At 55.0% G+C, this 19,776-nt stretch overlaps 2 protein-coding genes and 1 long non-coding RNA gene across 9 annotated transcripts; 2 read left to right on the plus strand and 1 right to left on the minus strand.

The window, feature by feature from the left end:
• Nucleotides 1–591: 591 nt before the first annotated feature.
• CCDC116 (coiled-coil domain containing 116) lies at nt 592–6,423 on the plus strand. Of its 7 annotated transcripts, none has more exons than XM_039242788.1 (5): nt 592–614; nt 2,151–2,292; nt 3,056–3,613; nt 3,736–4,296; nt 5,474–6,423. In XM_039242788.1, the coding sequence occupies exons 2-5, from the start codon at nt 2,221–2,223 to the stop codon at nt 6,338–6,340; spliced, it is 2,058 nt and encodes a 685-aa protein (XP_039098719.1). In that variant the 5' UTR covers nt 592–614; nt 2,151–2,220; the 3' UTR covers nt 6,341–6,423. The 7 variants fall into 7 exon arrangements, with proteins under 7 accessions (XP_039098719.1, XP_039098720.1, XP_039098718.1 ...); XM_039242789.1 differs by lacking the exon at nt 592–614 and adding an exon at nt 925–969; XM_039242787.1 differs by lacking the exon at nt 592–614 and adding an exon at nt 1,774–1,843.
• Nucleotides 6,424–11,697: 5,274 nt separating this feature from the next.
• On the plus strand, nt 11,698–13,761 carry SDF2L1 (stromal cell derived factor 2 like 1). Its single transcript, XM_039242894.1, has 3 exons — nt 11,698–11,928; nt 12,293–12,489; nt 13,358–13,761. Exons 1-3 carry the CDS (start codon nt 11,709–11,711, stop codon nt 13,637–13,639), a joined length of 699 nt encoding a protein of 232 aa, XP_039098825.1. The 5' UTR covers nt 11,698–11,708; the 3' UTR covers nt 13,640–13,761.
• Nucleotides 13,762–16,356: 2,595 nt separating this feature from the next.
• Nucleotides 16,357–19,739, minus strand: LOC120238802. Its single transcript, XR_005530317.1, has 5 exons — nt 19,517–19,739; nt 18,998–19,105; nt 18,299–18,505; nt 17,411–17,705; nt 16,357–16,660 (listed from the first exon to the last, which is right to left on the minus strand). It is a non-coding gene; the product is annotated as an uncharacterized LOC120238802 (long non-coding RNA).
• Between the last annotated feature and the right edge of the window lie 37 nt (nt 19,740–19,776).

Consider the following 19,776-nt stretch of genomic DNA (forward strand, 5'->3'; position numbering starts at 1 on the left):
CTGACCCTCCCCTGCTCACGCTGTCTCTCTCACTCAAAAATAAATAAAACATTAAAAAAAATTTTAATTTTAAAATAAAAAACCTCTTTTACTCTTCCCTAAAGTCACTACTATTAACTTTCTGGATAGTGTCTCTCCAGCATTTTTCTAAGCAAATAAACCCAATTCCTTTTCTCCGCCACCCTAAAGTTTTTTTGTGCTGTTTTGAGAAGAAAATGATCACATCAGTGTTATCTCATTCTTGTAATGTTTCATTTTTTTGACAGTGACTATGAACTTTTTCAAATTGCCTATTTGTCTTTGGTGATTTCCTTTCTAAAGGAGGCTTTTAAAAAATTCTAGAAGTTCTAGATAAGAAAATGAAAGAAAACGTGTATAACAATGGCTTCATTTGAGGAAGCATTAGTCCTTGATTGCCCAAATTGAGCTCTGTGCCAGGATACAACTTTTACATTCATAATCTCATTTTTTTTCCTCTGTGGTCCAGAAAAAATTTCCTTACTGATGACTATATAGATAGTCACCATGGTTGACAGCGAGAGTTTTCATTGTGATGTGGCTGTGTTGATTTTCCCAATGGAAAGTGCAGCAGTTGTGTCCAGCGCATGAAATTGGTAATGTCATTCCTTTTTCACAGATGAGGAAACTGAGCCTCAGAGGGGAAAAGTGGCTTGCCCAAAGTGACCCTGCCAGTAGCAGAGCTGCGACTGACCTCCAAAGCTCTGGGTCTATCCTGGTCTTCCCGGCCCTAGCAGCCCCTTGGGTCAGGTGCAGAGAAGGCAGACCTGAACTGGAGAATAACCAATAATATGCCCCTGTGGGACATTGTATGGATCAGACTACTTATACAACCCTTATCAAGCTCGTGGCATAAGGATTATTGTGTTCAATTGTGATTATTGAATTGTTGGACTTAAACTATCTTTCTCCACTGGGAAGTTGATCCTGGAAAGGCCAGAGCCCCTGAGGGTAAGCAGCTTGGAAAGAGGAAATTGACATTTATTGAGCACTTACTGGTATTAAAATTATTAGAGATTAGGGGAGTGTGCCTCTGTTCCTACCCCCCAAGGAGCACCATATGGTAGACGAGTAACAATACCTTGTGGCAGAGTCTAGAATGGGGCTTTTGGTAATTCTGTTGAGGATGGCAGGCCTTCTTGGAAAGTGACACTGGGAGGGATATTAGAAGGAGTTTACTGGGCAGAGGGGGAAAGAAGGTAAAGATACACAGGGCTCTTATTGGGATGGCAGGTGTGTTGCATGCATATTTGATTTAATCTCTATATTCCCATATGGAAGTACAACTATTTACAGAGTAGGGGCAGATGACAAGAGGTTGAGTCACACTGGCAGGAAACAGCAGAGCTAGGAATTGAAGCTAGGTCTGTGACTTAGAGCCGGGACTCTAACCGTTGCGCTCAGGGACACTGCAGAGGGAGAGGGCTGAAGACTCCCCTGGGATCCCCAGCACTGGGCGAGGGGAGGACCCTAGAAAGGAGCAGAAGGCCCAGGAGGAAAGTGCTTGTGTCACCAGAGGAGACTGTGGCTTTGACTCTTTGGGCTTCCCTCAGGTGCCCAAGTCTCCTGCCTGGAGCAGTTAGAAGCATCCCCTGAGTCTCCCACAATGGTAGGCAGGGCAAATTCAGACGAGGTGGGGGAGGGGCCAGCCTGGGTCCCGCCCCCAACCATTGTGCCGGGGGAATTAGAAAGCATTGCAAGCCAATCAGGACGTAGCATGTAAATGCGCAAGCTCTGCAGACGCTGGCCGACTCCAGAGCTCTGTGTCCCCGCTCTGGAGCGGGCCCAGACTATATTGACTGGCAGTGAGCGAGCACGGACTCTGGTGAGCGGGTCGTCTCTGAGCCAGGGGGGCAGATACCAGAGATTCCGAGTTCTAGGAGGAGGGAAGGTCGGAGACAGGATGCAGACATCCTAGGGGACCGCACCCCCGACGACCCTGGACATGGACAGTACGCAGACACCCAGGGAATTCCGAGCAGAGGAAGGGCCTGACATGTGGAGGACGTGGGTGAGGGGAGGGAGGAACCTGCAGACCCCGGGATTGCTGACACAGTGGCTGACAGACGAAGGGAGAGTCAGATTCATGGAGGCCTAGGGAGACGCTCACGCCATCTCCCCGCCCGGCGCAGAGAGGAATCCGTGGCTGCGCTGCAGAACCGGAGAGAGAGGAGGCGGACAGCAGGCCGGTTCACCCTCACCATGACTAGCTGCCGCCATCACTCGGGATACTTGGCAGACGACGAGGCCGGCCACACCACCTACGTGGCCCGGGTAAGTGTGTCTGGCAAGACCCTGACTTTAAGACTGCCAAAATGATCCCCACCAGCTCCAGCACACCCAGATCACAGCCCTCCCCCTTCTCAGTGCCTATTGACCTCCTTTCCTGGCCTCTTAGTGACATCCTTATCACCTTGACCACTCCTTTCACCCCTTGCTGGGCCCTAGTCACCCTCAAATTTCATTCACTGTGTCCCCCGACCTCCAGCAGCTGGGGAGGAGCTTGGTAGACTGGTACTCCAGAGAGGAAGCAGGGAGTCTACTCAGGGCCCAAGGCTCAAAGTTTCAGAAACAGCCATGGGGAGCCCAGGGGTCAGGACTACAGGTGGTCTGTGTAGTGGAGACAGGACTGGTCTGCTCTAAGGACAGTTGAGGAACCCAACTAGGACTCAGAGGGGTTTGTGATTGCCCATTCCTGTCCGGCCCTGTGTGAGGGCAGAAGTGGGCTTCCTGACTCCCTAGCCACATCTTGTATACGTGAAATGTATGTGTCAGAGAAGGGTTAGGGTGACCTGAAATCAAACCCTACTTTGCAGAAAAGGAAACTGGACCTCAAGAGGGGCCATCATGCCCATGGTGTCACAACCTCCAGTGGCAGAGCCAGGGTCCAAACCCAGGAACTTCCAGACCCCAAAAAACAGTTCCTTTCACTGCCCACTCCCACCCAGCTCCTGGTGCCCTAGGACGACCTCCAGGGCCCCCTAGCCCTTGTGGAGCATCCGTGCCCTATATGACTTGCCTATCTGCTCTGGTACAGCCACCTAAGAAGCCACTGTTCCCAGAAATGGGGCAAGTCTCCAAGCTGGGCCACATGCCACACCCACCATCGAGGTACACCCCCACAGACAGCTCAGGGCTGCGTGGCCACCGACAAAACCCAAGGGACCCTCGGCCCTTTCGTAGCTTCCTGGATTTCCTTGTCGAAGGCCAGGTGCTGGACAGCCTACAGACAGTGGTGGAGGAGGCCACTGAGCGCATGATCACCATGAAGACAGAGGCTGGAGTGCCACTGGTGGAAGTGCAGGACCCTATAGAGGTGCCGAGGGGTAGGCGGCAGGTACGTGCCCGGCCTAGCCTCAGTACCGTGCACCGGCACCGTGTCAGGCCCAGCCTCTGCACTGGACAACCCAACAACTACCCATCCTGCTCCAGCTCCATGTCTGAATCCCATAGCAGCCTCACAGCTGGCTGGCTGGGCTCCCACAGTCAGGATAGTGACCTGGGCGCCCGTGGCATGGGCTCACTGCCACCCATGAGGGACAAACTTTTGCTGGAGAAGAACCTCAAACGGCTGCTGAAGCTGGAGAACAGAGGGGTGAGATCCAGGGCCATGGCGCAGGGTGGGTGGGATGGGCCCCAGTCCAGAGCCCAGGGCAAGGGTTAGGCCTGGCTTGGCTGCCCCTGGCTGCCCCTGAAAGTCCCCCTCTCTCTCTGCAGAAAGGCCTGGGTCAGACCTGCTTCCGGAGGGATTCCCTGCTGTGGGACTCTCTGGGCAGCCAGGCCAGCAGCCAGTGGACCCAGGAGCCGCCTCTGTCCTGGTTCTCAGGCCTGCTGGGCTCAAGCTCAGGCACACCTCAAACATCGGAGCTGGGCCTTGGAGAACAGGAACTGGTCTTCCTCAAGGAAGAGTTTAATAAGGAGATCAAGTCCTTGTTGAGCCAGCCAGCGTCCTTTGACCTGCCTGGCTACTGTTCATTCCGTGAGCCTCATCGGACCCTGGACTTTCTGGCTGAGCACCACCTCTTCCCCGCCCTGCAGAAGGTGGTCAGCCAAGCTGTGGACAAGCTCAGTGGCGCCCGCCGCCATGATGGCTGCCCTCTATTTCCATCAGAATGGGAACCCACAACAAAGCCCAATTCTGACTCCGTGGACCCAGGCTCCAAGCCAGCCACACCCACTGACAAGGAGGAGCCCTATGATACGCTACCCACCAGAGCCTTCAGCCCCAAGATGGTTCGCAGAAAGAGCACCAAGGACAAAGGACGGGCCAAGTTCAAGGAAGGTGGTTCCCCCATGTCTAGTGCCCAAGTGGCCACCAGATTCAGGCTCGAGGTGACACCCACAGAAGAACCCAAAGTCCCCTCACCCCGCCCCAGACAGGAGGCTCCTGACCAGGACCAGACACCACCCATACATGCTTCAGGGCCCCTGAGCTTCAGCCAGAAGGCCCAGCCCTGGCGGAGCCTGCACCTCACCCTGCCTGCCCCTGGGATCGTGGTTGAAGGGCCCTCCAGACAGATCCAGCCCACCACTCAGGGTGCAGTTCCTCTCACCTCCCCCTGCCCTCGCTTCTCCCACCACCTCCCGATGTTCTCACCACTTACCTCCTCGGTAAGAAACTTCTCCCCATCTCCTGCTTCACTGTATCCAGAGGTGACCTCAAGGGTGGGACTAGGGGGCTTAAGGAAGGGTTCCTTCAGCAACCACCCTTAGCCGCCATCACAAGTATCTTGCCCTGCACTGTGGAAACAACCTAAGCAGGGGACAAACTGAGGGGTAACAGAAATCCGGGCCTGGTTGCTGTCAGGTATTGTTGAAGATGAATAAAGCCAAGTTTTTATTCTGGGTCTTTTTGTAACAGTTGCATGTGAATCTCAGAGGCCTTTCTATGTGGGGAAGGTCCTGTCCCTTGTGGACAGCAGCCTAAGCCCAGAGTGGGCCCTACATCCTAGGCCCAGCTCCCTGTGCTCCCAGTAACCTAGAACAGGACAGGACCCTCCAATGTATCTGCTGCGGGGGAGTTGCTCAGGAGACATAGGTGACTTCACCCTGGTAGACTTCCAGCACAGCCCCTGACCTTCATCTCACCCATCAAGCCCCAGGCAGGCTTCCCTCCTCTGAACCTTGGCCTGGGGGAGAATCTATCAGAGCCAAAGTTATCCATGCTCCAGTTTGGGTGACACTGTGACCGACATAACCAGCCTTGCCCCAGGCCTGACCGGTTTGGCTGGGTGTGAGGACAGTGTGGTAAGTGTGAGGTGTCACCCACATGTAGGACCAGTGCTCAGCTGCTGACTGAGACAGCACAGCAGATATGGCAAGGCTGTAACCCTAGTGCAACGAGCGTGGCATCTGTGTGGGCGATGCGGATGGAGTGTGTGAGGGTATGAGGGACATCCCAGGGCATCAGGAATGGCATGACGTGTCTCCTTTTCCCTCTCTGGCTATTGCACAGAGCCCCAATTACAAGCTCATGAAGAAGAAGCCACTGCCCTCCATCTCATCCAATTCCACCATGTCCCACCTCTCCAACCCCTTGTACCAGGACCTCATCAACTACTTGGTGGAGCAGGTCGTGTCCTTGCTCATCTGCAAGTATAAGTTCGAGAAGAACCTTTCCAAGCAGCTGGGCTTCATCTCCTTCCCTGTCACCGAGACGCTCATGGACCTCTTCCTGGGCTTCAAGAAAGTGAAGGGCTCCCACATCTGCCTGTCCTCCAAGATCGACTGGAGCTGCCTGCTGCGCAAGCTGGAGGAGGCACAGTGGGCCCAGGAAGCGTCCCAGCACGACTCCGCTTCCCGGCGCACCTCCGCTTCCCGGCGCACCTCCGCTTCCCGGCGCAGCTCCCACCGTGGCACCGCCCATCGCGGCACCGCGCATCGCGGCACCGCCCACCGTGGCACCGCCCATCGCGGCACCGCCCACCAGGGGGTGCCCCCGAGCCACACGGAGTCCCCCTCCACCCTGCCAGAGCCGCCCACCCAAGAGGATGAGGAGGAGGACTCAGAACCCAGTCTCCACAGTCAGTTGCTGGACCCTCAGCTCCTCCCGGCTCAGGAGGATACTGCAGTCGAGGAGAAGGAGCCCAAGAGCCAGGAGGAGCCCAGGCCCTCCACGTTCTCTGTCACAGACAGAGGCTCCAGTCGGTGTCAGGAAGTCGTAGACATGAACGGCAGTCAGGGTGATGAGGAGGAAGAGGACGAGGTCAACGATGATGACTTCTTTGGGGACCAGGGCAAGCCTCAGAGCTCTTCTGACTCTCAAGTGGAGGACGATCACAGCAGCTACTCCAGAGACGTGGGCCACAGTGACCCTCCGTGAGGCCTGTGAGTTGCACCCAGTGCTTGGCTCCCTGCTCCTCCTCTTGCTCCAGTGGAGTGCTGCCGTCCCCCCACCCCCCCTCACCTCCCCCTCCGGCCCCTGCCCTGAGCAAAGGTCAGGGTGGTCTGAATGCCCACCAGGAGCTCTGCTGGTCTGCCAGCAGAGCCAAAGGGGGAAATAAAGCTTGTATTGATGGAGCACAGTTTTCTTGTCGAGATTTCAGCCCTACTTCCATGACTGAGCACCTGCCCTGAAGTAACACTTCCCATAGGCCTGGCCACAGCCAGACTTCATGACAGCTGGCCATGCCCTGACCTCACATGCATGCTTGAACACAAGTGTCTGCTCCTGGCTCTTCTCCATCCCAGTGTGCACCTTCCTGACTCTTCAAGCCTCTTAGGATTCATGGTCCAATTTCCTAAGGGCCCCTATGCATAATGGTTCCTGCTTCCAGAGAGCTCTTCCTCTTCCAAGGCAGCAACCTGCTACCTTTGCCGTGTCACACTCTCATGTTCCTATTGAGGAACATGCCTCCTCCCTTTGCTGATATTCCCATGACTACCTGTCTTCCTAATTTGTATCTCCCAGCTCCCAACTCCTGAATCTGGAGGATCCGAACTAGGTCACATAGAGGCTCACGGTCTGTCAAGCTGTGGATTGGCTGCCCCAGGCTGGCCACGTGACTACCCTTTCTGTAACGCCCCTGGCAGACAGGTTTCTCTGGAGGGGTCTGCGGGCATGGCTGGTGCTGTGATTGGCAGGTCTCATCTCCAAGTTTCTCCTGGGGCTTCTGGCCATCCTGTGCCACCAGGTGAGCACCCACCTTCTCTCTGCCTTCCCAGGGCAGCCTTTTGGTTCCGCTGTTCAGGCATCTTCACCTGCTCAAACCCTCTCCCCACCACCCTGTTGAAAGGGCATGTGAAGATACTTCACTCTGCCTCGCTGTGTGGGCTGCCAATTCAGGGAGATGGACAGGTGGCTCACACCCCCTGCTGGGTCTCACCTGGGTGTGTAGAGCCCCAGTCTGTTCCACCGAGCCTGACCACACTCGGCGGCCCATGTGTGAAGACACAGCGACTGCAGAGCTCCTCTGGAGCGGGTCAGGGAGGACCTTCCATACCACACCCATGCCCTGTGGTTCAAGGAGAAAAACCTGCTCTGCTGCCAGTCAGAGCAATCAGGGTCCTAAGCCGGTGGGTCAGGGACCCATTTTTCCAGAGATCTCTTGTGGCAAGGATCTTTTAGGGCATATGCTCAACTCATAAGGCCCATTCCCTGAGGCCACCCACAGTGGACCTTTTTGCCATACCACTTGGCCACTAGTTGATTAGCCCTCTGAAGACATTCCTATTCTAAGCTATGCCAGTCAGGTTTCTTTCCCCTAGGAACTTGCAATTGGGATGGACCGAGAGATTTTTACTTGTTAGGTTTATTTATTTTTAGTAAACTCTACACTTGGGGCGCCTGGGTGGCTCAGTCGGTTAAGCGTCCGACTTCGGCTCAAGTCATGATCTCCCGGTTTGTGGGTTCAAGCCCCGTGACGGGCTCTGTGTTGATGGTTAGCTAGAGCCTGGAGCCTGCTTCAGATTCTGTATCTCCCTCTCTCTCTCTGACCCTCCCCTGCTCACTCTGTCTCTCTCTCTCTCAGAAATAAAACATTTAAAAAATATATTAAAAAAAAAAAAAACCTCTACACCTAACCTGGTGCTCGAACTCACAACCCCAAGATCAGGAGTCACATGCTCTTCCCATTGAGCCAACCAGGCATGCTGGGATAGACTGAGAGATTCTGGTGCAGTTTGCACGGATTGCTAGACAAGTGTGGACAGCGTGGAGCAACATCTTCCACCCCTCTCTGGAGAGGCAAGAAAACGTGTCTGCATAACAAAGCTGGGAGGGGAACCCCAGGGCTCTCAGAGACAGCAGCTGGCATGATACCTGCCAGCGTTCCAGATCTCTCTGCCAAGTCCTCAAGGGAAAAAGAACACACCCCCACCCTGGCCTCAGAGGCACATGTCTAGGGAATGTCCCTGGAGTGGGAGCAGCCCCTTTGGGAAGCACTGGTGCACTGTGCTGAAGACATCTGACCTCGGCTCCTGTTTCAGGTATCTGTTGCTGTGTAACCCCTCCAAGACTTAAGTGGCTTCAAACAAAGTCATCATTTTTCCTGATGCAGGTGCTTTGGCAGGCTCAGCTGGCAGGGGTGTGGACAGTCTCTCGTGTGGGTGCTTTCAGCTGGGGACATGGCTGAGACCAAAACATCCCACATGGTCTCTCCCCCTCCAGAATCTCCCCAAGGCCCGTAACCATTCATCCAGTCCTCTGGCCTGCACTTGCTTACAGCACGGTGCAGCGGCCGGCTTGCTAGAGAGAGAAAGCAAGAGCCACTAGTCCTCTTGCAGCTCTGCTCAGAAGCCCCAAAACACCACTTCTGTGCCATTCTCTTGGTCGCAGTGGATTGCAATGCCTGCCCAGGTTCAAGGGGAGGGGAAATGGAGTCCATGTCTTGAGGAGAGAAGCAGTTTGCACTTACAGGGATGGAAGGAATTGTTAGTAGCCATATTTGGAGACCAGCTACTACCCCTCCTCCTCACTCATAGTTGATTTTACCTTGAGCAGTCCCTGGAACCACGTTGAGCAGATCAGATTCTTTTCTAAACCTGAAGACAAACTGTGGCTGGAAAGCAGAAGTCTGTGGAGACACCATAGTCAGCCCTGAAAATCTTCTAGCTGCAGAAGGTGGTATGCAGGGGGGAGGCAGAGAAAGAGAACAGCTCCAAGAAGCCATGACGCTCTGAGATAGTTGACAGAGAGCCACGCTGGCTTCTCCTACTCCAGTTCTGGGGTCTCTGCTGTACTTGGAATTCTGTCTTTGCCTGTTGGGGAGATTGCCTGCTGTGTCCGCACCATCCTCTGGTCTTACATGCAGTGGGAAGCCATTGGCAGCTTTCAGCAGGTGCCTGGCATATCTATGCCCCCCACCCCAGATTTTATTTTTAAGTAATCTCTACTTAATCCCCAGCCTGGGGCTCAAACTCACAACCCTGAGATCAAGAGTCACACGCTCCACCCACTGAGCCAGCCAGGTGCCTCTGATTTTTTATTTTTATTATTTTTAAAAATGTTTTTTATTCACTTGTGAGAGAGAGAGAGAGAGACAACATGAGCAGGAGAGGGTCAGAGAGAGAGGGAAATACAGAATCTGAAGCAGGCTCCAGGCTCTGAGCTAGCTGTCAGCACAGAGCCCGACGCGGGGCTTGAACCCAGTAACCGTGAGATCATGATCTGAGCCGAAGTCGGACACTTAACCGACTGAGCCACCCAGGCGCCCCTATTTTTATTATTTTTAAGTAGGCTCTGTGTCCAACTGGGCTTGAACTCATGACCCTGAGATCAAGAGTCACATACTTTACTGCTGAGCCAGTCAGGTGCCCCCTGATGTATGCTTTTTAAGGTATAAAAAGGTATATATTCTCCCTGTTGGAGAATGACTTGGAGGGGCCTGAGCAGTGGAAATACAGAAATCTGTTAGGAGGCAGTGGTCAATAGCTGGAGGTGGGGGGGATCAGGTGGCTTGGATTAGGGTGCTGATAAGGAATGCAGGAGAGAGGCTTCACAATCTGCTTTAGTGTTAGAGCCATCAATATGTTGATGATGCTAGGTATGCAGTAAAGAGAAGAATTAAAGATAAGTCTCAAATTGGGGGGAACAGAGATGCCGAGCCTCCCCTTGGGGAGGGGGAGCAGTTTGGGGGAAGACCAAGAATTCTGCTTTGAACATACTAAGTCTGAGATACTTGGTTGGTATCCAAGAGGACATTTCCATTGCTTCCCAGATTACACTCTAGCCCCTCCACCCTGGATTAGAGGCCCCTCAAGGGCAGGATCTGCCAATGCCAGGGCAGACCTTTGGCAATTTAGACACTCTAAACACTGAAAAGATCAAGTGTCTTAGCCCATATGTAATTCAAAATAGAAAAAATATTAAACATGAAAACCCCAAAGTAACATGTTTCTATAATTAAAATGTTTCTACTCTGGACTTTCTGAATGCAAAATTATTAATGATTTAGTTAAATATAAACTTTTCCGGGCACCTGGGTGGCTCGGTCGGTTAAGCGACCGACTTCAGCTCAGGTCATGATCTCATGGTTTGAGCCCCGCATCAGGCTCTGTGATGACAGCTAGCTCAGAGCCTGGAGCCTGCTTCAGATTCTGTATCTCCCTCTCTATCTGACCCTCCCCTGCTTATGCTGTCTCTCTCTCTCTCTCAGAAATCAATCAATCAATCAATCAATCTTTTCTCCCTGCTTTGTTGTGCCTCAAGTGCATGGGTAGTCAGCCCATTGAGTAATGCAGCCCCGAGCCAGTTCCCCAGGGACCCCCAGCTCAGGGGCTGGAGTTAAGTCAAGATAAGAATATCCCACGAATGAATAAATAAACAGTCGTATAAGTCCCCCCGCCCCCCACACCGCCTTGAAGACTGAGCTGACAACCCTCTGAGAAGGCAGTGAGATGGGAGCCGCTCGTGTCAGAAACCTGGGGCACATGGTTACCTACACTTATTTCCCAAAGTCACTTGGTCTGTCATGGCTCTGATTTCCTAAGAAACTTGGGGGGAGGGGGCGGGAAAGGGGAGAGGGGGAACACAGATAGGTGAAAACCTATCATTATCCTCAACATCACAGATCTCTGCTGCCCTCTTCTGCCCGATGGTCGAATGACAATGTGATTCTGCTCTGGAAAAAGTGGAGTTGTCAGAGGAATTAAATACCATAGAGTCCAGGGACTGAGATGACCCATTGTCAAAAAGGCAATGACCGAGTGACTGGGGGATTAACTAATCCTGGGATCCAGGGACTGAAGAGCCAAGTGATCCAGTGTCTGAGATACATCGACCTTGTGACTACAAAAGCTAGTGGTCCAGCAACTTCAAGACCCTGAAGCTGAGGACCCAGAGTCCGAGAGGAAAGATCGCGATTGAAGGCCGGAGGGTCCAAGATCAAAGGGCTTTGTAAACACGTACCCGCAGGGTCCTCGATTCCCAGCCTAGTGTCCCGGGGCTCAGGGGCCGCTGGGTGGGGCGACCTTACCTACAGCACTACACCGCAGCGTCTCTCCTACCACTTGGCGCCGCACCAGCCTTCCCTTGGCATCATTCATTGGTGAGTCCTCGGAAGCGTGGACCAATCAAAACTCTCCTCGTGTCTCCAGCCTCCTCCCCAGCTGCCGCTCTGAAAGCTGGGGGCGGGTGTCCTCCATGTCGACCCAATGGCAGTGCGGGCGGAGAGCCGTGCTGGCTGGCGATTGGCTGCTTCTAGTGCCTCTGTCAGAGCTGGATTGGCCGGTGGCGGAGACGGAAGCGTCCCATGGGCCCGAGCTGCCGGAGCTCGGCTGGGGCGATGTGGAGCGCGGGCCACGGCCGAGCTGCCGGACCGGCGCTTGTAGGGCTGCTGCTGACGCTCTTGGTGCCGGGCAGCTGTGCAGCCAAGACCGGCGCGGGGCTCGTGACCTGCGGGTCGGTGCTGAAGCTGTTCAACACGCAGCACAGGGTGCGGCTGCACTCGCACGACATCAAATACGGATCCGGTGCGCAGGGGCCCGGGAATTGGGCATCGTCAGGGGGCGGAGCCCGGGGCTGCGAGTCTGAAGGTGGGGTGGTCATGGGGAGTCTGCAGAGCCACGGGTCTGGGAGTCACCAGGGAGCCTCACTGGCCGCCTGGAGTTCCTAGGGGTCCAGGACCGGCGGTTTTAGGAGGGTCGTTGGGATATCAGGGGCGAGGAGGGTCGTCCGGGAGCTGCAGGTCTAAAGACTTGGGAGTTAAGCTAGGACCCCCGTGGAAGTTGGGGTCCTAGGGTTGAGGTTGTCGGGAAAGTTTATGGTGTCCGGGTCAAGGATAGGGAGTGCAGAGACTGACTGGACCTCGCCGTGGGGTGGGGTGTCTCCCCTCAGGCAGCGGCCAACAGTCGGTGACTGGCGTGGAGTCGTCTGACGACGCCAATAGCTACTGGCGGATCCGCGGCGGCTCGGAGGGTGGGTGCCCGCGCGGCTCCCCGGTGCGCTGTGGCCAGGCGGTTCGGCTCACGCACGTGCTCACCGGCAAGAACCTACACACGCACCACTTTCCCTCGCCGCTGTCCAATAACCAGGTGAGCGCCGGACCGGGAAAGCCTACTTGTGCGGGAGGCGCGGGTGGGGGTGGAGTGCAGGGACAGAATCTAGACTCCTCCTCTCAGTGGCTCTCAGCCTCAGCTTCCTCTGTGAAATGGGCATTTCAATTAAAAAGTGTTTACTGAGCACTACCTCTGCAGGCGACTGACAGGAAGAAAGATCCGGCTGGATAGCTTACTCTTCTGGGGGTGAGTTAGACCCGGGAAGGGGATCCACAAGGCCTTTGGGATGGGGAACATGAAACCCGGCCGGGGATGAGGAACTTAGGCCGGGTCTGGAAGGATGAGTAGGAGTTCTCTAGGCCACAGAAGGGAGACTAGGCGCTTTGCAGGCCAAGGGAAGAGCTTGTGTTCCAATGGAATTCATTGGAACTTGGGGAAGGAGAGGTAGAGGGGTGGAGCTGGGGTTGGAGGGGGTTGTGGGGTTAGGGACTGAATGGGGAAGAACAGAGTGTGCTTGGGGACTTGTCAGAAGAAAAAGTATGACATAGAGCCTTGTTGGACTGAGGGGCTGGACATGCTGAGTGAGTCTCAGAGAGGTAAGGAAGGGGAACATGGAGAGAGGAGGAGACTCTAGCTATGTGGGGGCCGGTAATCACCGCCCAGACAGATGGGGTAGGGTGGGCATGTATTTGAAGAGCCCATGCTGGGGAGAGCCTGCTGGGTGCTGGGGGTGGCAGTTGTAGTGTCCCATTTTGCAGCTGTGGAAGCTGAGGCTAAGAAAGGTACAGGGAAGGACCCAAGGCCCAGTGTCCTGGGTGCGAGTGCTGGCGCCAGGCAAGTGACCACAGGGGACTCTGCGTGCCTTCTGTGGTGAACACTGTCCATCTGCCCCCTGCACCCATAGGAGGTGAGCGCCTTTGGGGAAGACGGTGAGGGTGACGACCTGGACCTGTGGACCGTGCGCTGCTCAGGGCAGCACTGGGAGCGAGAGGCCGCCGTGCGCTTCCAGCACGTGGGCACCTCCGTGTTCCTGTCGGTCACCGGGGAGCAGTACGGGAGCCCCATCCGTGGGCAGCACGAAGTGCATGGTATGTCCAGTGCCAATACACACAATACGTGGAAGGCCATGGAAGGCATCTTCATCAAACCCAGTGTGGATCCCTCTACAGGTCACGATGAACTCTGAGTGCCATGGAGGGGTGGATGGAGGGCAGAAGGGTGGGGCATCTACAGGACCACTCTTGGTGGAGACTTTGGGTTTTTAGGGGTTCTCAAGTGCCTTTGTGATTAAAGAATGTTAGTCTGTGATTGTGTTTTGCTGTGAGCCTGGGGGTGGCCAGGAGGTGCCCACCCTCCCTGACCTGGTTGACTGTCTCTTCCCTAGTGCAAGACCCCTTGTTTCCAGCACGGAATGACAGCTAAACCTGTCCAAACCTTGATGCTCTTTCGTGTACTCCAGCACTACCCAGGGCCGTCACAACACCCCTTTTCATCCTTACATGGTCTAGTGGCAAGTGACCCCAGTTCCCTAGCCCCTGAGCTTCATGAACCTTCTTGTTCAGGGCTGTGGCCAGGGCCAGGGTGTCAGCAGGATAAACAGGAGGCCCACTCCCTGCCAGCTAGAATGAAGCACAAGTTCTCCAGCACCCTCAACCCTTGAGGCGGGTCCCTTTTCTCCTGGCACCTCTACTCTAGCATTTGTGGCAGTCTTGACATTGGTCTTCCATCCAACACCAGGCCAAGACTCTGCCCATCTATTGGAAATTAACATCACAAGTTCCCTCACTGTTGGTGCAAATGGCACCCCTCACACCCTAGCCTCCCTTGGTATGTGGGCATCTCTAGCTCCCACTACAACCTTCCAGGGCCCCAAGGAGATTACAAAACATCAAAAGATATTGCAAGGGAAAGTAACCACAAAGAACTGCTACCTGCAGATATCTGAGAGGGCTTCCTGGAAGGACAGGCACAATCTGGGTAGGCAGAACACTGTAACTTAAAGGCAGGAACAATAAATAGGAGGGCCCTAGTGAAGGGAACAGTTAGTTTTGCTGGTGTATAGGTGACCTCTAGACGTCATGGTGGAGACTATGGGCTTCCTGGATTTGCTAACTTGGCCCAGATGTGGCTGTTTATATAGGAGGGGAGGGGTTTAAGGGAGCTGCTGGGGGTAGAGAGTGCCCCTTTTCCTGAATGAGGTAGCAACTGGTTGGAAGGGGCTTGGAGGAGTGTGGGCAGAGGTAAGAAATCTGGCGTTTCGGAGGTGGGAGAATAGCTCTAGCCAATTGTGAGGCTTGAGGGGAGGAGGGTCACAGGTAGGCCCTGGACTATTACTTCCCCACCCTCCCAACCCATGGGCTCCTGCTCTGGTCAAACACAGAGCTCCTGACCCCTCCACTGCCAAACCTCTCAAACATTGTCTACAGGTTTAACCTCCTCTCTCATCACTCACCTGACCTGTGACAGGATTGGAGTACAAACTAGATTAATAGCAGAATCAGACAGTGCACAGCACGTAGGAATCCTTGGAGGACCAAGGCTGAAGCTGTGGGAGCATATAAGATAGTTGCAGACAAAATGCAGGACAAGACCAAAAATTAAGTTGTGGTAGCAGCAGAGCACTCATTTATTGAACACTAAGTGTCAGGCGCTGGGCCAACGATTTACACAGCATCTCATTTGCTGCTGAAATAACCCTTGAAGCAGGCTCAATTATCATCTTAATTTTGCAGAGGAGGCAGCAGGTTGGTAAAGATTAAAATTTAGCTCTGCCTGCCTCAAAAACATTTGCCCTCAGCAGGGGCGCCTGGGTGGCTTAGTCGGTTAAGCGTCCGACTTTCGCTTAGGTCATGATCTCGCGGTTCGTGGGTTCGAGCCCCGCGTCAGGCTCTGTGCTGACTGCCAGCTCAGAGCCTGGAGCCTGTTTCAGTCTGTGACTCCCTCTCTCTCTGACGCTCCCCTGCTCACGCTGTCTCTCTCTCTCCTAGAAAAAAAAAAAAAAAAAATAAAAAAAAACAAAAAAAAAAACATTTGCCCTCAGCCATTGGACTCAGGGGTGGGGGTGTGGGGTGTGGGAAGGAACAGATACAATGTAGCCTAAGAATTCCGTCCCCCCCCCCCCGCCTTACACACATACACACTGCAGCTGTGTGAGGGCCAATGTTTATATCCTTATGGGTCATCAGCCCCAGGTAGGCACTTCATGAATGCTTATCCACAAAATGGACCCAAGCCGACACCCACTTCCCCGTACCTCCCACAGATCCACAAGTTCCCCGGGCTCCAGGAGCGGATCTCCGAATCTCAGACCTAACCGGGTCGCTTCAGGCAAACCCCACTCTGGTCAAGCAGGACGATGAGGTGGCGTTGGGCGGGGAAGGGAGTTAACCCACCCGGGAAATCCAACGCAGCCGAGTATCAGGTCCGGGAGGCACAAGGAATGATGTGAGCACGCAAAAAGAAACAGCCTGCGGCCCTACTCCACACCAGGCTAGAAAGAGGTTTCAGGGCTTTAGGATTCCTAGGATCGCAGCCCTCTACCCAGTGAGCTCAGCTGCGCGGACGGCGCCCCCCTCAGGGCTTCTAAGAGCTGCTCGCGGGCGCCCCTCCTAAACTCGCGGAGACAGGAGCCGAGAAAAGGCGGGCAAAATTCCTTTTGATAAGTTATGAATGAGGAGAAAGTGTTTGTAGTACTCATTGTTAAAACCACGGAGCCAGGGACTTGGCCCGCGCCTGGCCAATCCGGGCCCGGAGGCTATTTTGAAATCGCTCTGGTCTTAGCCAATAGGCGTGCGGGAAGCGAAGCCCCCGCGCCGGCTCCGGCCAATGAGCGTGGCGTTATGCTAAGAAGCCGGGGGCCGGCCCCGCCGACTGTCAGCGGGTTAAAGATGGAGCCGGTGAGCAAGAGGGCGCCACGAGGTGCGGGGTCGTCCTGATGGGGAGGACACGGGCGAACAACCGCTAGGACCTTTCTCCCCCTAACCTTCTGCGTCCTGTCCCGGCCTGGTTCGAAAGGTGTGTCCCGCCGCGTGAGTAGCAAGGTCCGAGGTGGAGGGCACAGGCACGGCGGCCCTACCCTGTGGGACTGTGCGGAGGGGCGCAGCCCGGATCCCTGGCGCCTTCTCTCCCTGCGGGGGACTCCAGAAGGGCGGGATGCCCCCTCGTTCTTTTGCTTCGCTCTGGGCCGCCAGGCAGAGAATCTTTAGGACTGAACACGGAGTGGAGTTGGGGCTAGGGGCCAGGGATGGGGGCGTGAGCCGGCAGGGGCGCGTGGTTCCGAATGGGGCCACCCTCCTTCTCTTGGAGCCGTGGGTCGAGTGAGGGCGTAGGGTCGTCGGGGTGTACCCACCCTCGCTCCGTGCGTGAGTGGGCTTCAGACTCCGGTGGAGCGCGGGCCCCTCTCCTTTGTGTGTTCGCCCCCTCCCCCCGTCCGCTCCCGCTCCTGGGTTGGAGCTACCCCTCAGTCTGGGGTTTCTCCCGCACCGCAATGTGGAGCGTACTGGGGAAAGTCCCGGACCTTCTGACTATCTCCAGGACAGCAGCCCTGCTGAAATTCTCCACTTCTCCCTGAGGTCTTGGACAGGGCTTCCAGCCCCACCCACCCACGGTTGAGCTTCCCGCCCTGCGCTTATTGGGGACCATGGGGGTCCCCCCTGCTGGCCCCAGGTGCTCTGACGAGGTTGCACTACTGTGCTCTGAGAAGCAGTGCAATGATATTGTCAAAGCATCTGGGACCAGCCTTGGGGACCCCCCCCCTTCCCCACACCACTCTCCTTTCCTCAGGCGGGGTCCCTTGGGCCTGCAGGCCCTCCCCTCCCCCCTCCCCAGCTCGCTCCCTTCTCCACGGAAACTTGAGATCCTGGCCAGGCCTGGGCCTCTGGGGTCAGAGGGCACCCTTCCCCCCATGGCTCGGGGGCCCCACCCCAGTGGGCCTTCATTCCAGATCTCAGATCCTCACCGACCACCACCGGGAGAGGCGCCAGAGGCGCCGGCAGGCCTGCCTGACACTCTTTCCCTGTTGCACTACTGTGGGCCGCTGGGAAGCAGTGCAATGATGAAAGGGCATCGGTCAGGCCCAGTCCACCACCCACAGCGCCTGAGAGGAGCGAGTTTTGCTGCCTCCTCCACTTCCTAGCAGGAGCAGGTGTGGAACTGGACTGGACCCTCCATCAGACGATTAGGTGAGTGCAGAACTTGGAGATCATCCCACAAATTCCTCTGGGTATGACTGGACAGGAGCAGGGGCAGAGGCCCTGGGGTCAGAAAAGTTTTGGTTTGAAGAGGATCTTTCCACGCCAACTCCCTGGGTAAGACTGGGGACTCCAGGTTTGGCCATGGCCTTGTGGACAAATGGAAACATGCTGTATTACATGAAAGGTATGCTAGGGTCTGACTCAGGCCCAGCTCAACCTTGACCATGTGCAAGTGAACAGCACCCAGGCCTCCCAGAGGGCTTGGGGAGGGTCAGGCTCTGGAGAGAACGTTCTCCTGGGATCTAGAAGCAGCACTATCTGGGCTGGGTGGGTGGACTTGGTATATGAAGCCTACAGGTGATGCCCATCAACCATGCCAGCTTGTTTTCTTACAGGGTGGTGTGCTGCCCTGAGACTGCAAGAGGGACCGAGAAGCGTGGCATGTCCATCCTAACAGCTACAATTAGGGGGACTGACTGCCAAGGAGCCAGGCCCCAGGCCCCAGTCTCATTTCAAGTTACACAGGGTGCAGGGGCAGCTCCACCATCAGGACCTGACACAATGCAAAAGGCTTTTATGTGCCCAGTGACAGTCATTCAAGCCTGTCTCCTTTAAGAGGAGCCCTAGGTTTCCAGATGGGCCTTTGGGAATACCTCTCACTTCTGGCTGAGCACATCAAGATGCCAGGCACCCATGCTTGGAAGTAGCCATTCTTCTGTGTAGATTCTGGCTGGAGACTCATACAGCTGTCTCTGGCCCTTGCTGGGAGATGTTTGTGAACTCAGGGCTCTGCTCAAATGTTCCCTCCTAGGGGAAGCTTGTCCTGGGCTCCACAGCATCCAATATTCCTCCAGCAGAGCCTGTTAGATTGAAATTTCTCCATGTGGCTGAAGTCCTCACTAGACCCTGAGGGCAGGGACAACATCCCTTTTTATATATCTCTTGGCAGTGCCTGGCACAGAGGAGGGCACTGATACAACTTTAGAAAAACTACAAATAAGCACATAAAGTGTTAAATATTATTAGCGTAACATGGGGGGAGGATTGATTAGGGGTTGGCTTGACCCCTCAGAGGATCCTTGTGCTGTTTATAAAAAGGCACACACTGTATATTTCAAAGTAAAGTCTCATTTCAAGTTACACGGGGTCAGGAAGCAGGATGAAGATTTGAACCTAGGTATATCTAAGTCTGCTGGCCCCCCTAGGGTAGAACGTTTTTCCTTCTTGGTTGTTTCCATCTTGCTCTCCGACCTCAAAGCAGGAGGAAGTGAGGGCCATTTCCTATGTTGGGGACAGCAGAACCCAGAGGGTTGGTGGCTTGGGGGTGGGAGGTGAAAAATCTCTAGACTTACCAGGTACACCCCATGGATTGTTGGGGTTGAGGAGGTGACAGGAAGGAAGCAATCCAGGGTGCACTCTTGTTAGTGGCTGGGGTGGGTGGTGGTGTCATTGCTGATCAACTAGGAGAGGGAGAAGAGAAGCGGGTTTGGGCTTAGGAGGGAAGAAGCTGTATGCCAATCTGGATGTGTTCACCATGAGATGCCCAAAAAACTTCCCCAGGGAACACTTGGCTGTGGTTCTGGAACTCAAGAAAGGTTTGGGCCTGAGACGTAGGTTAGAGTTAGTTAAGTCAGCCCTGAGCCGGAACCTCGGAGTGGGTAAGATTGTCCAAGATGGTACCATGAAGACAGAACCTTCTGAAACCCATGTGAAGAGGCACCAGCAAGTATTGGGTTATACAGGGGAAGAGAGAAGATAAAGCTGCGGAGGGGTGGGTGGATTTGATGGAGAGTAAATCAGAAGTGGAAGAGTGAAGTCTGGGGCAGAGGAATTAGGGGCTGAGTGAAGTCCTTGGAGTGTTGTCTACATACAGATCGCGAGGAGGGTACGCTGTCGGAATGAGGAGGAGTGAGGGCCTAAAAACTTTGAAGAGTTCGGGGGTTGACCATATTCTCTGCGTATCTATGGCCCGCTTCCTCAACAAGCCTTGCGGGACCTTAGCAGGACCGGGGTTCCGCCGCGCACGCGGGCTTTCGCCCCGTCGAAGGCGCCAGAGCGCATGCCCAGAGAGCCGGGCATTGTCACGTGCGTCCCCCTCGCGCGGATTGGCCCCTCCCCCCAGAGAGCTCCA

This window comes from Hyaena hyaena, unplaced genomic scaffold (assembly GCF_003009895.1).
Source record: "Hyaena hyaena isolate Hyena2069 unplaced genomic scaffold, ASM300989v1 scaffold_219, whole genome shotgun sequence".
Lineage (NCBI taxonomy): Eukaryota > Metazoa > Chordata > Mammalia > Carnivora > Hyaenidae > Hyaena > Hyaena hyaena.

Coding starts and splice junctions, on each gene's coding strand:
- CCDC116 (XM_039242788.1), top strand. CDS start 2,221: ATGACTAGCTGCCGCCATCACTCGGGATACTTGGCAGACGACGAGGCC. Junction 3,614..3,735: donor TGAAGCTGGAGAACAGAGGG/GTGAGATCCAGG, acceptor CTCTCTCTGCAG/AAAGGCCTGGGTCAGACCTG. Junction 4,297..5,473: donor AAGGACGGGCCAAGTTCAAG/GAAGGTGGTTCC, acceptor GCTATTGCACAG/AGCCCCAATTACAAGCTCAT.
- SDF2L1 (XM_039242894.1), top strand. CDS start 11,709: ATGGGCCCGAGCTGCCGGAGCTCGGCTGGGGCGATGTGGAGCGCGGGC. Junction 11,929..12,292: donor CGACATCAAATACGGATCCG/GTGCGCAGGGGC, acceptor GTCTCCCCTCAG/GCAGCGGCCAACAGTCGGTG. Junction 12,490..13,357: donor CGCCGCTGTCCAATAACCAG/GTGAGCGCCGGA, acceptor CTGCACCCATAG/GAGGTGAGCGCCTTTGGGGA.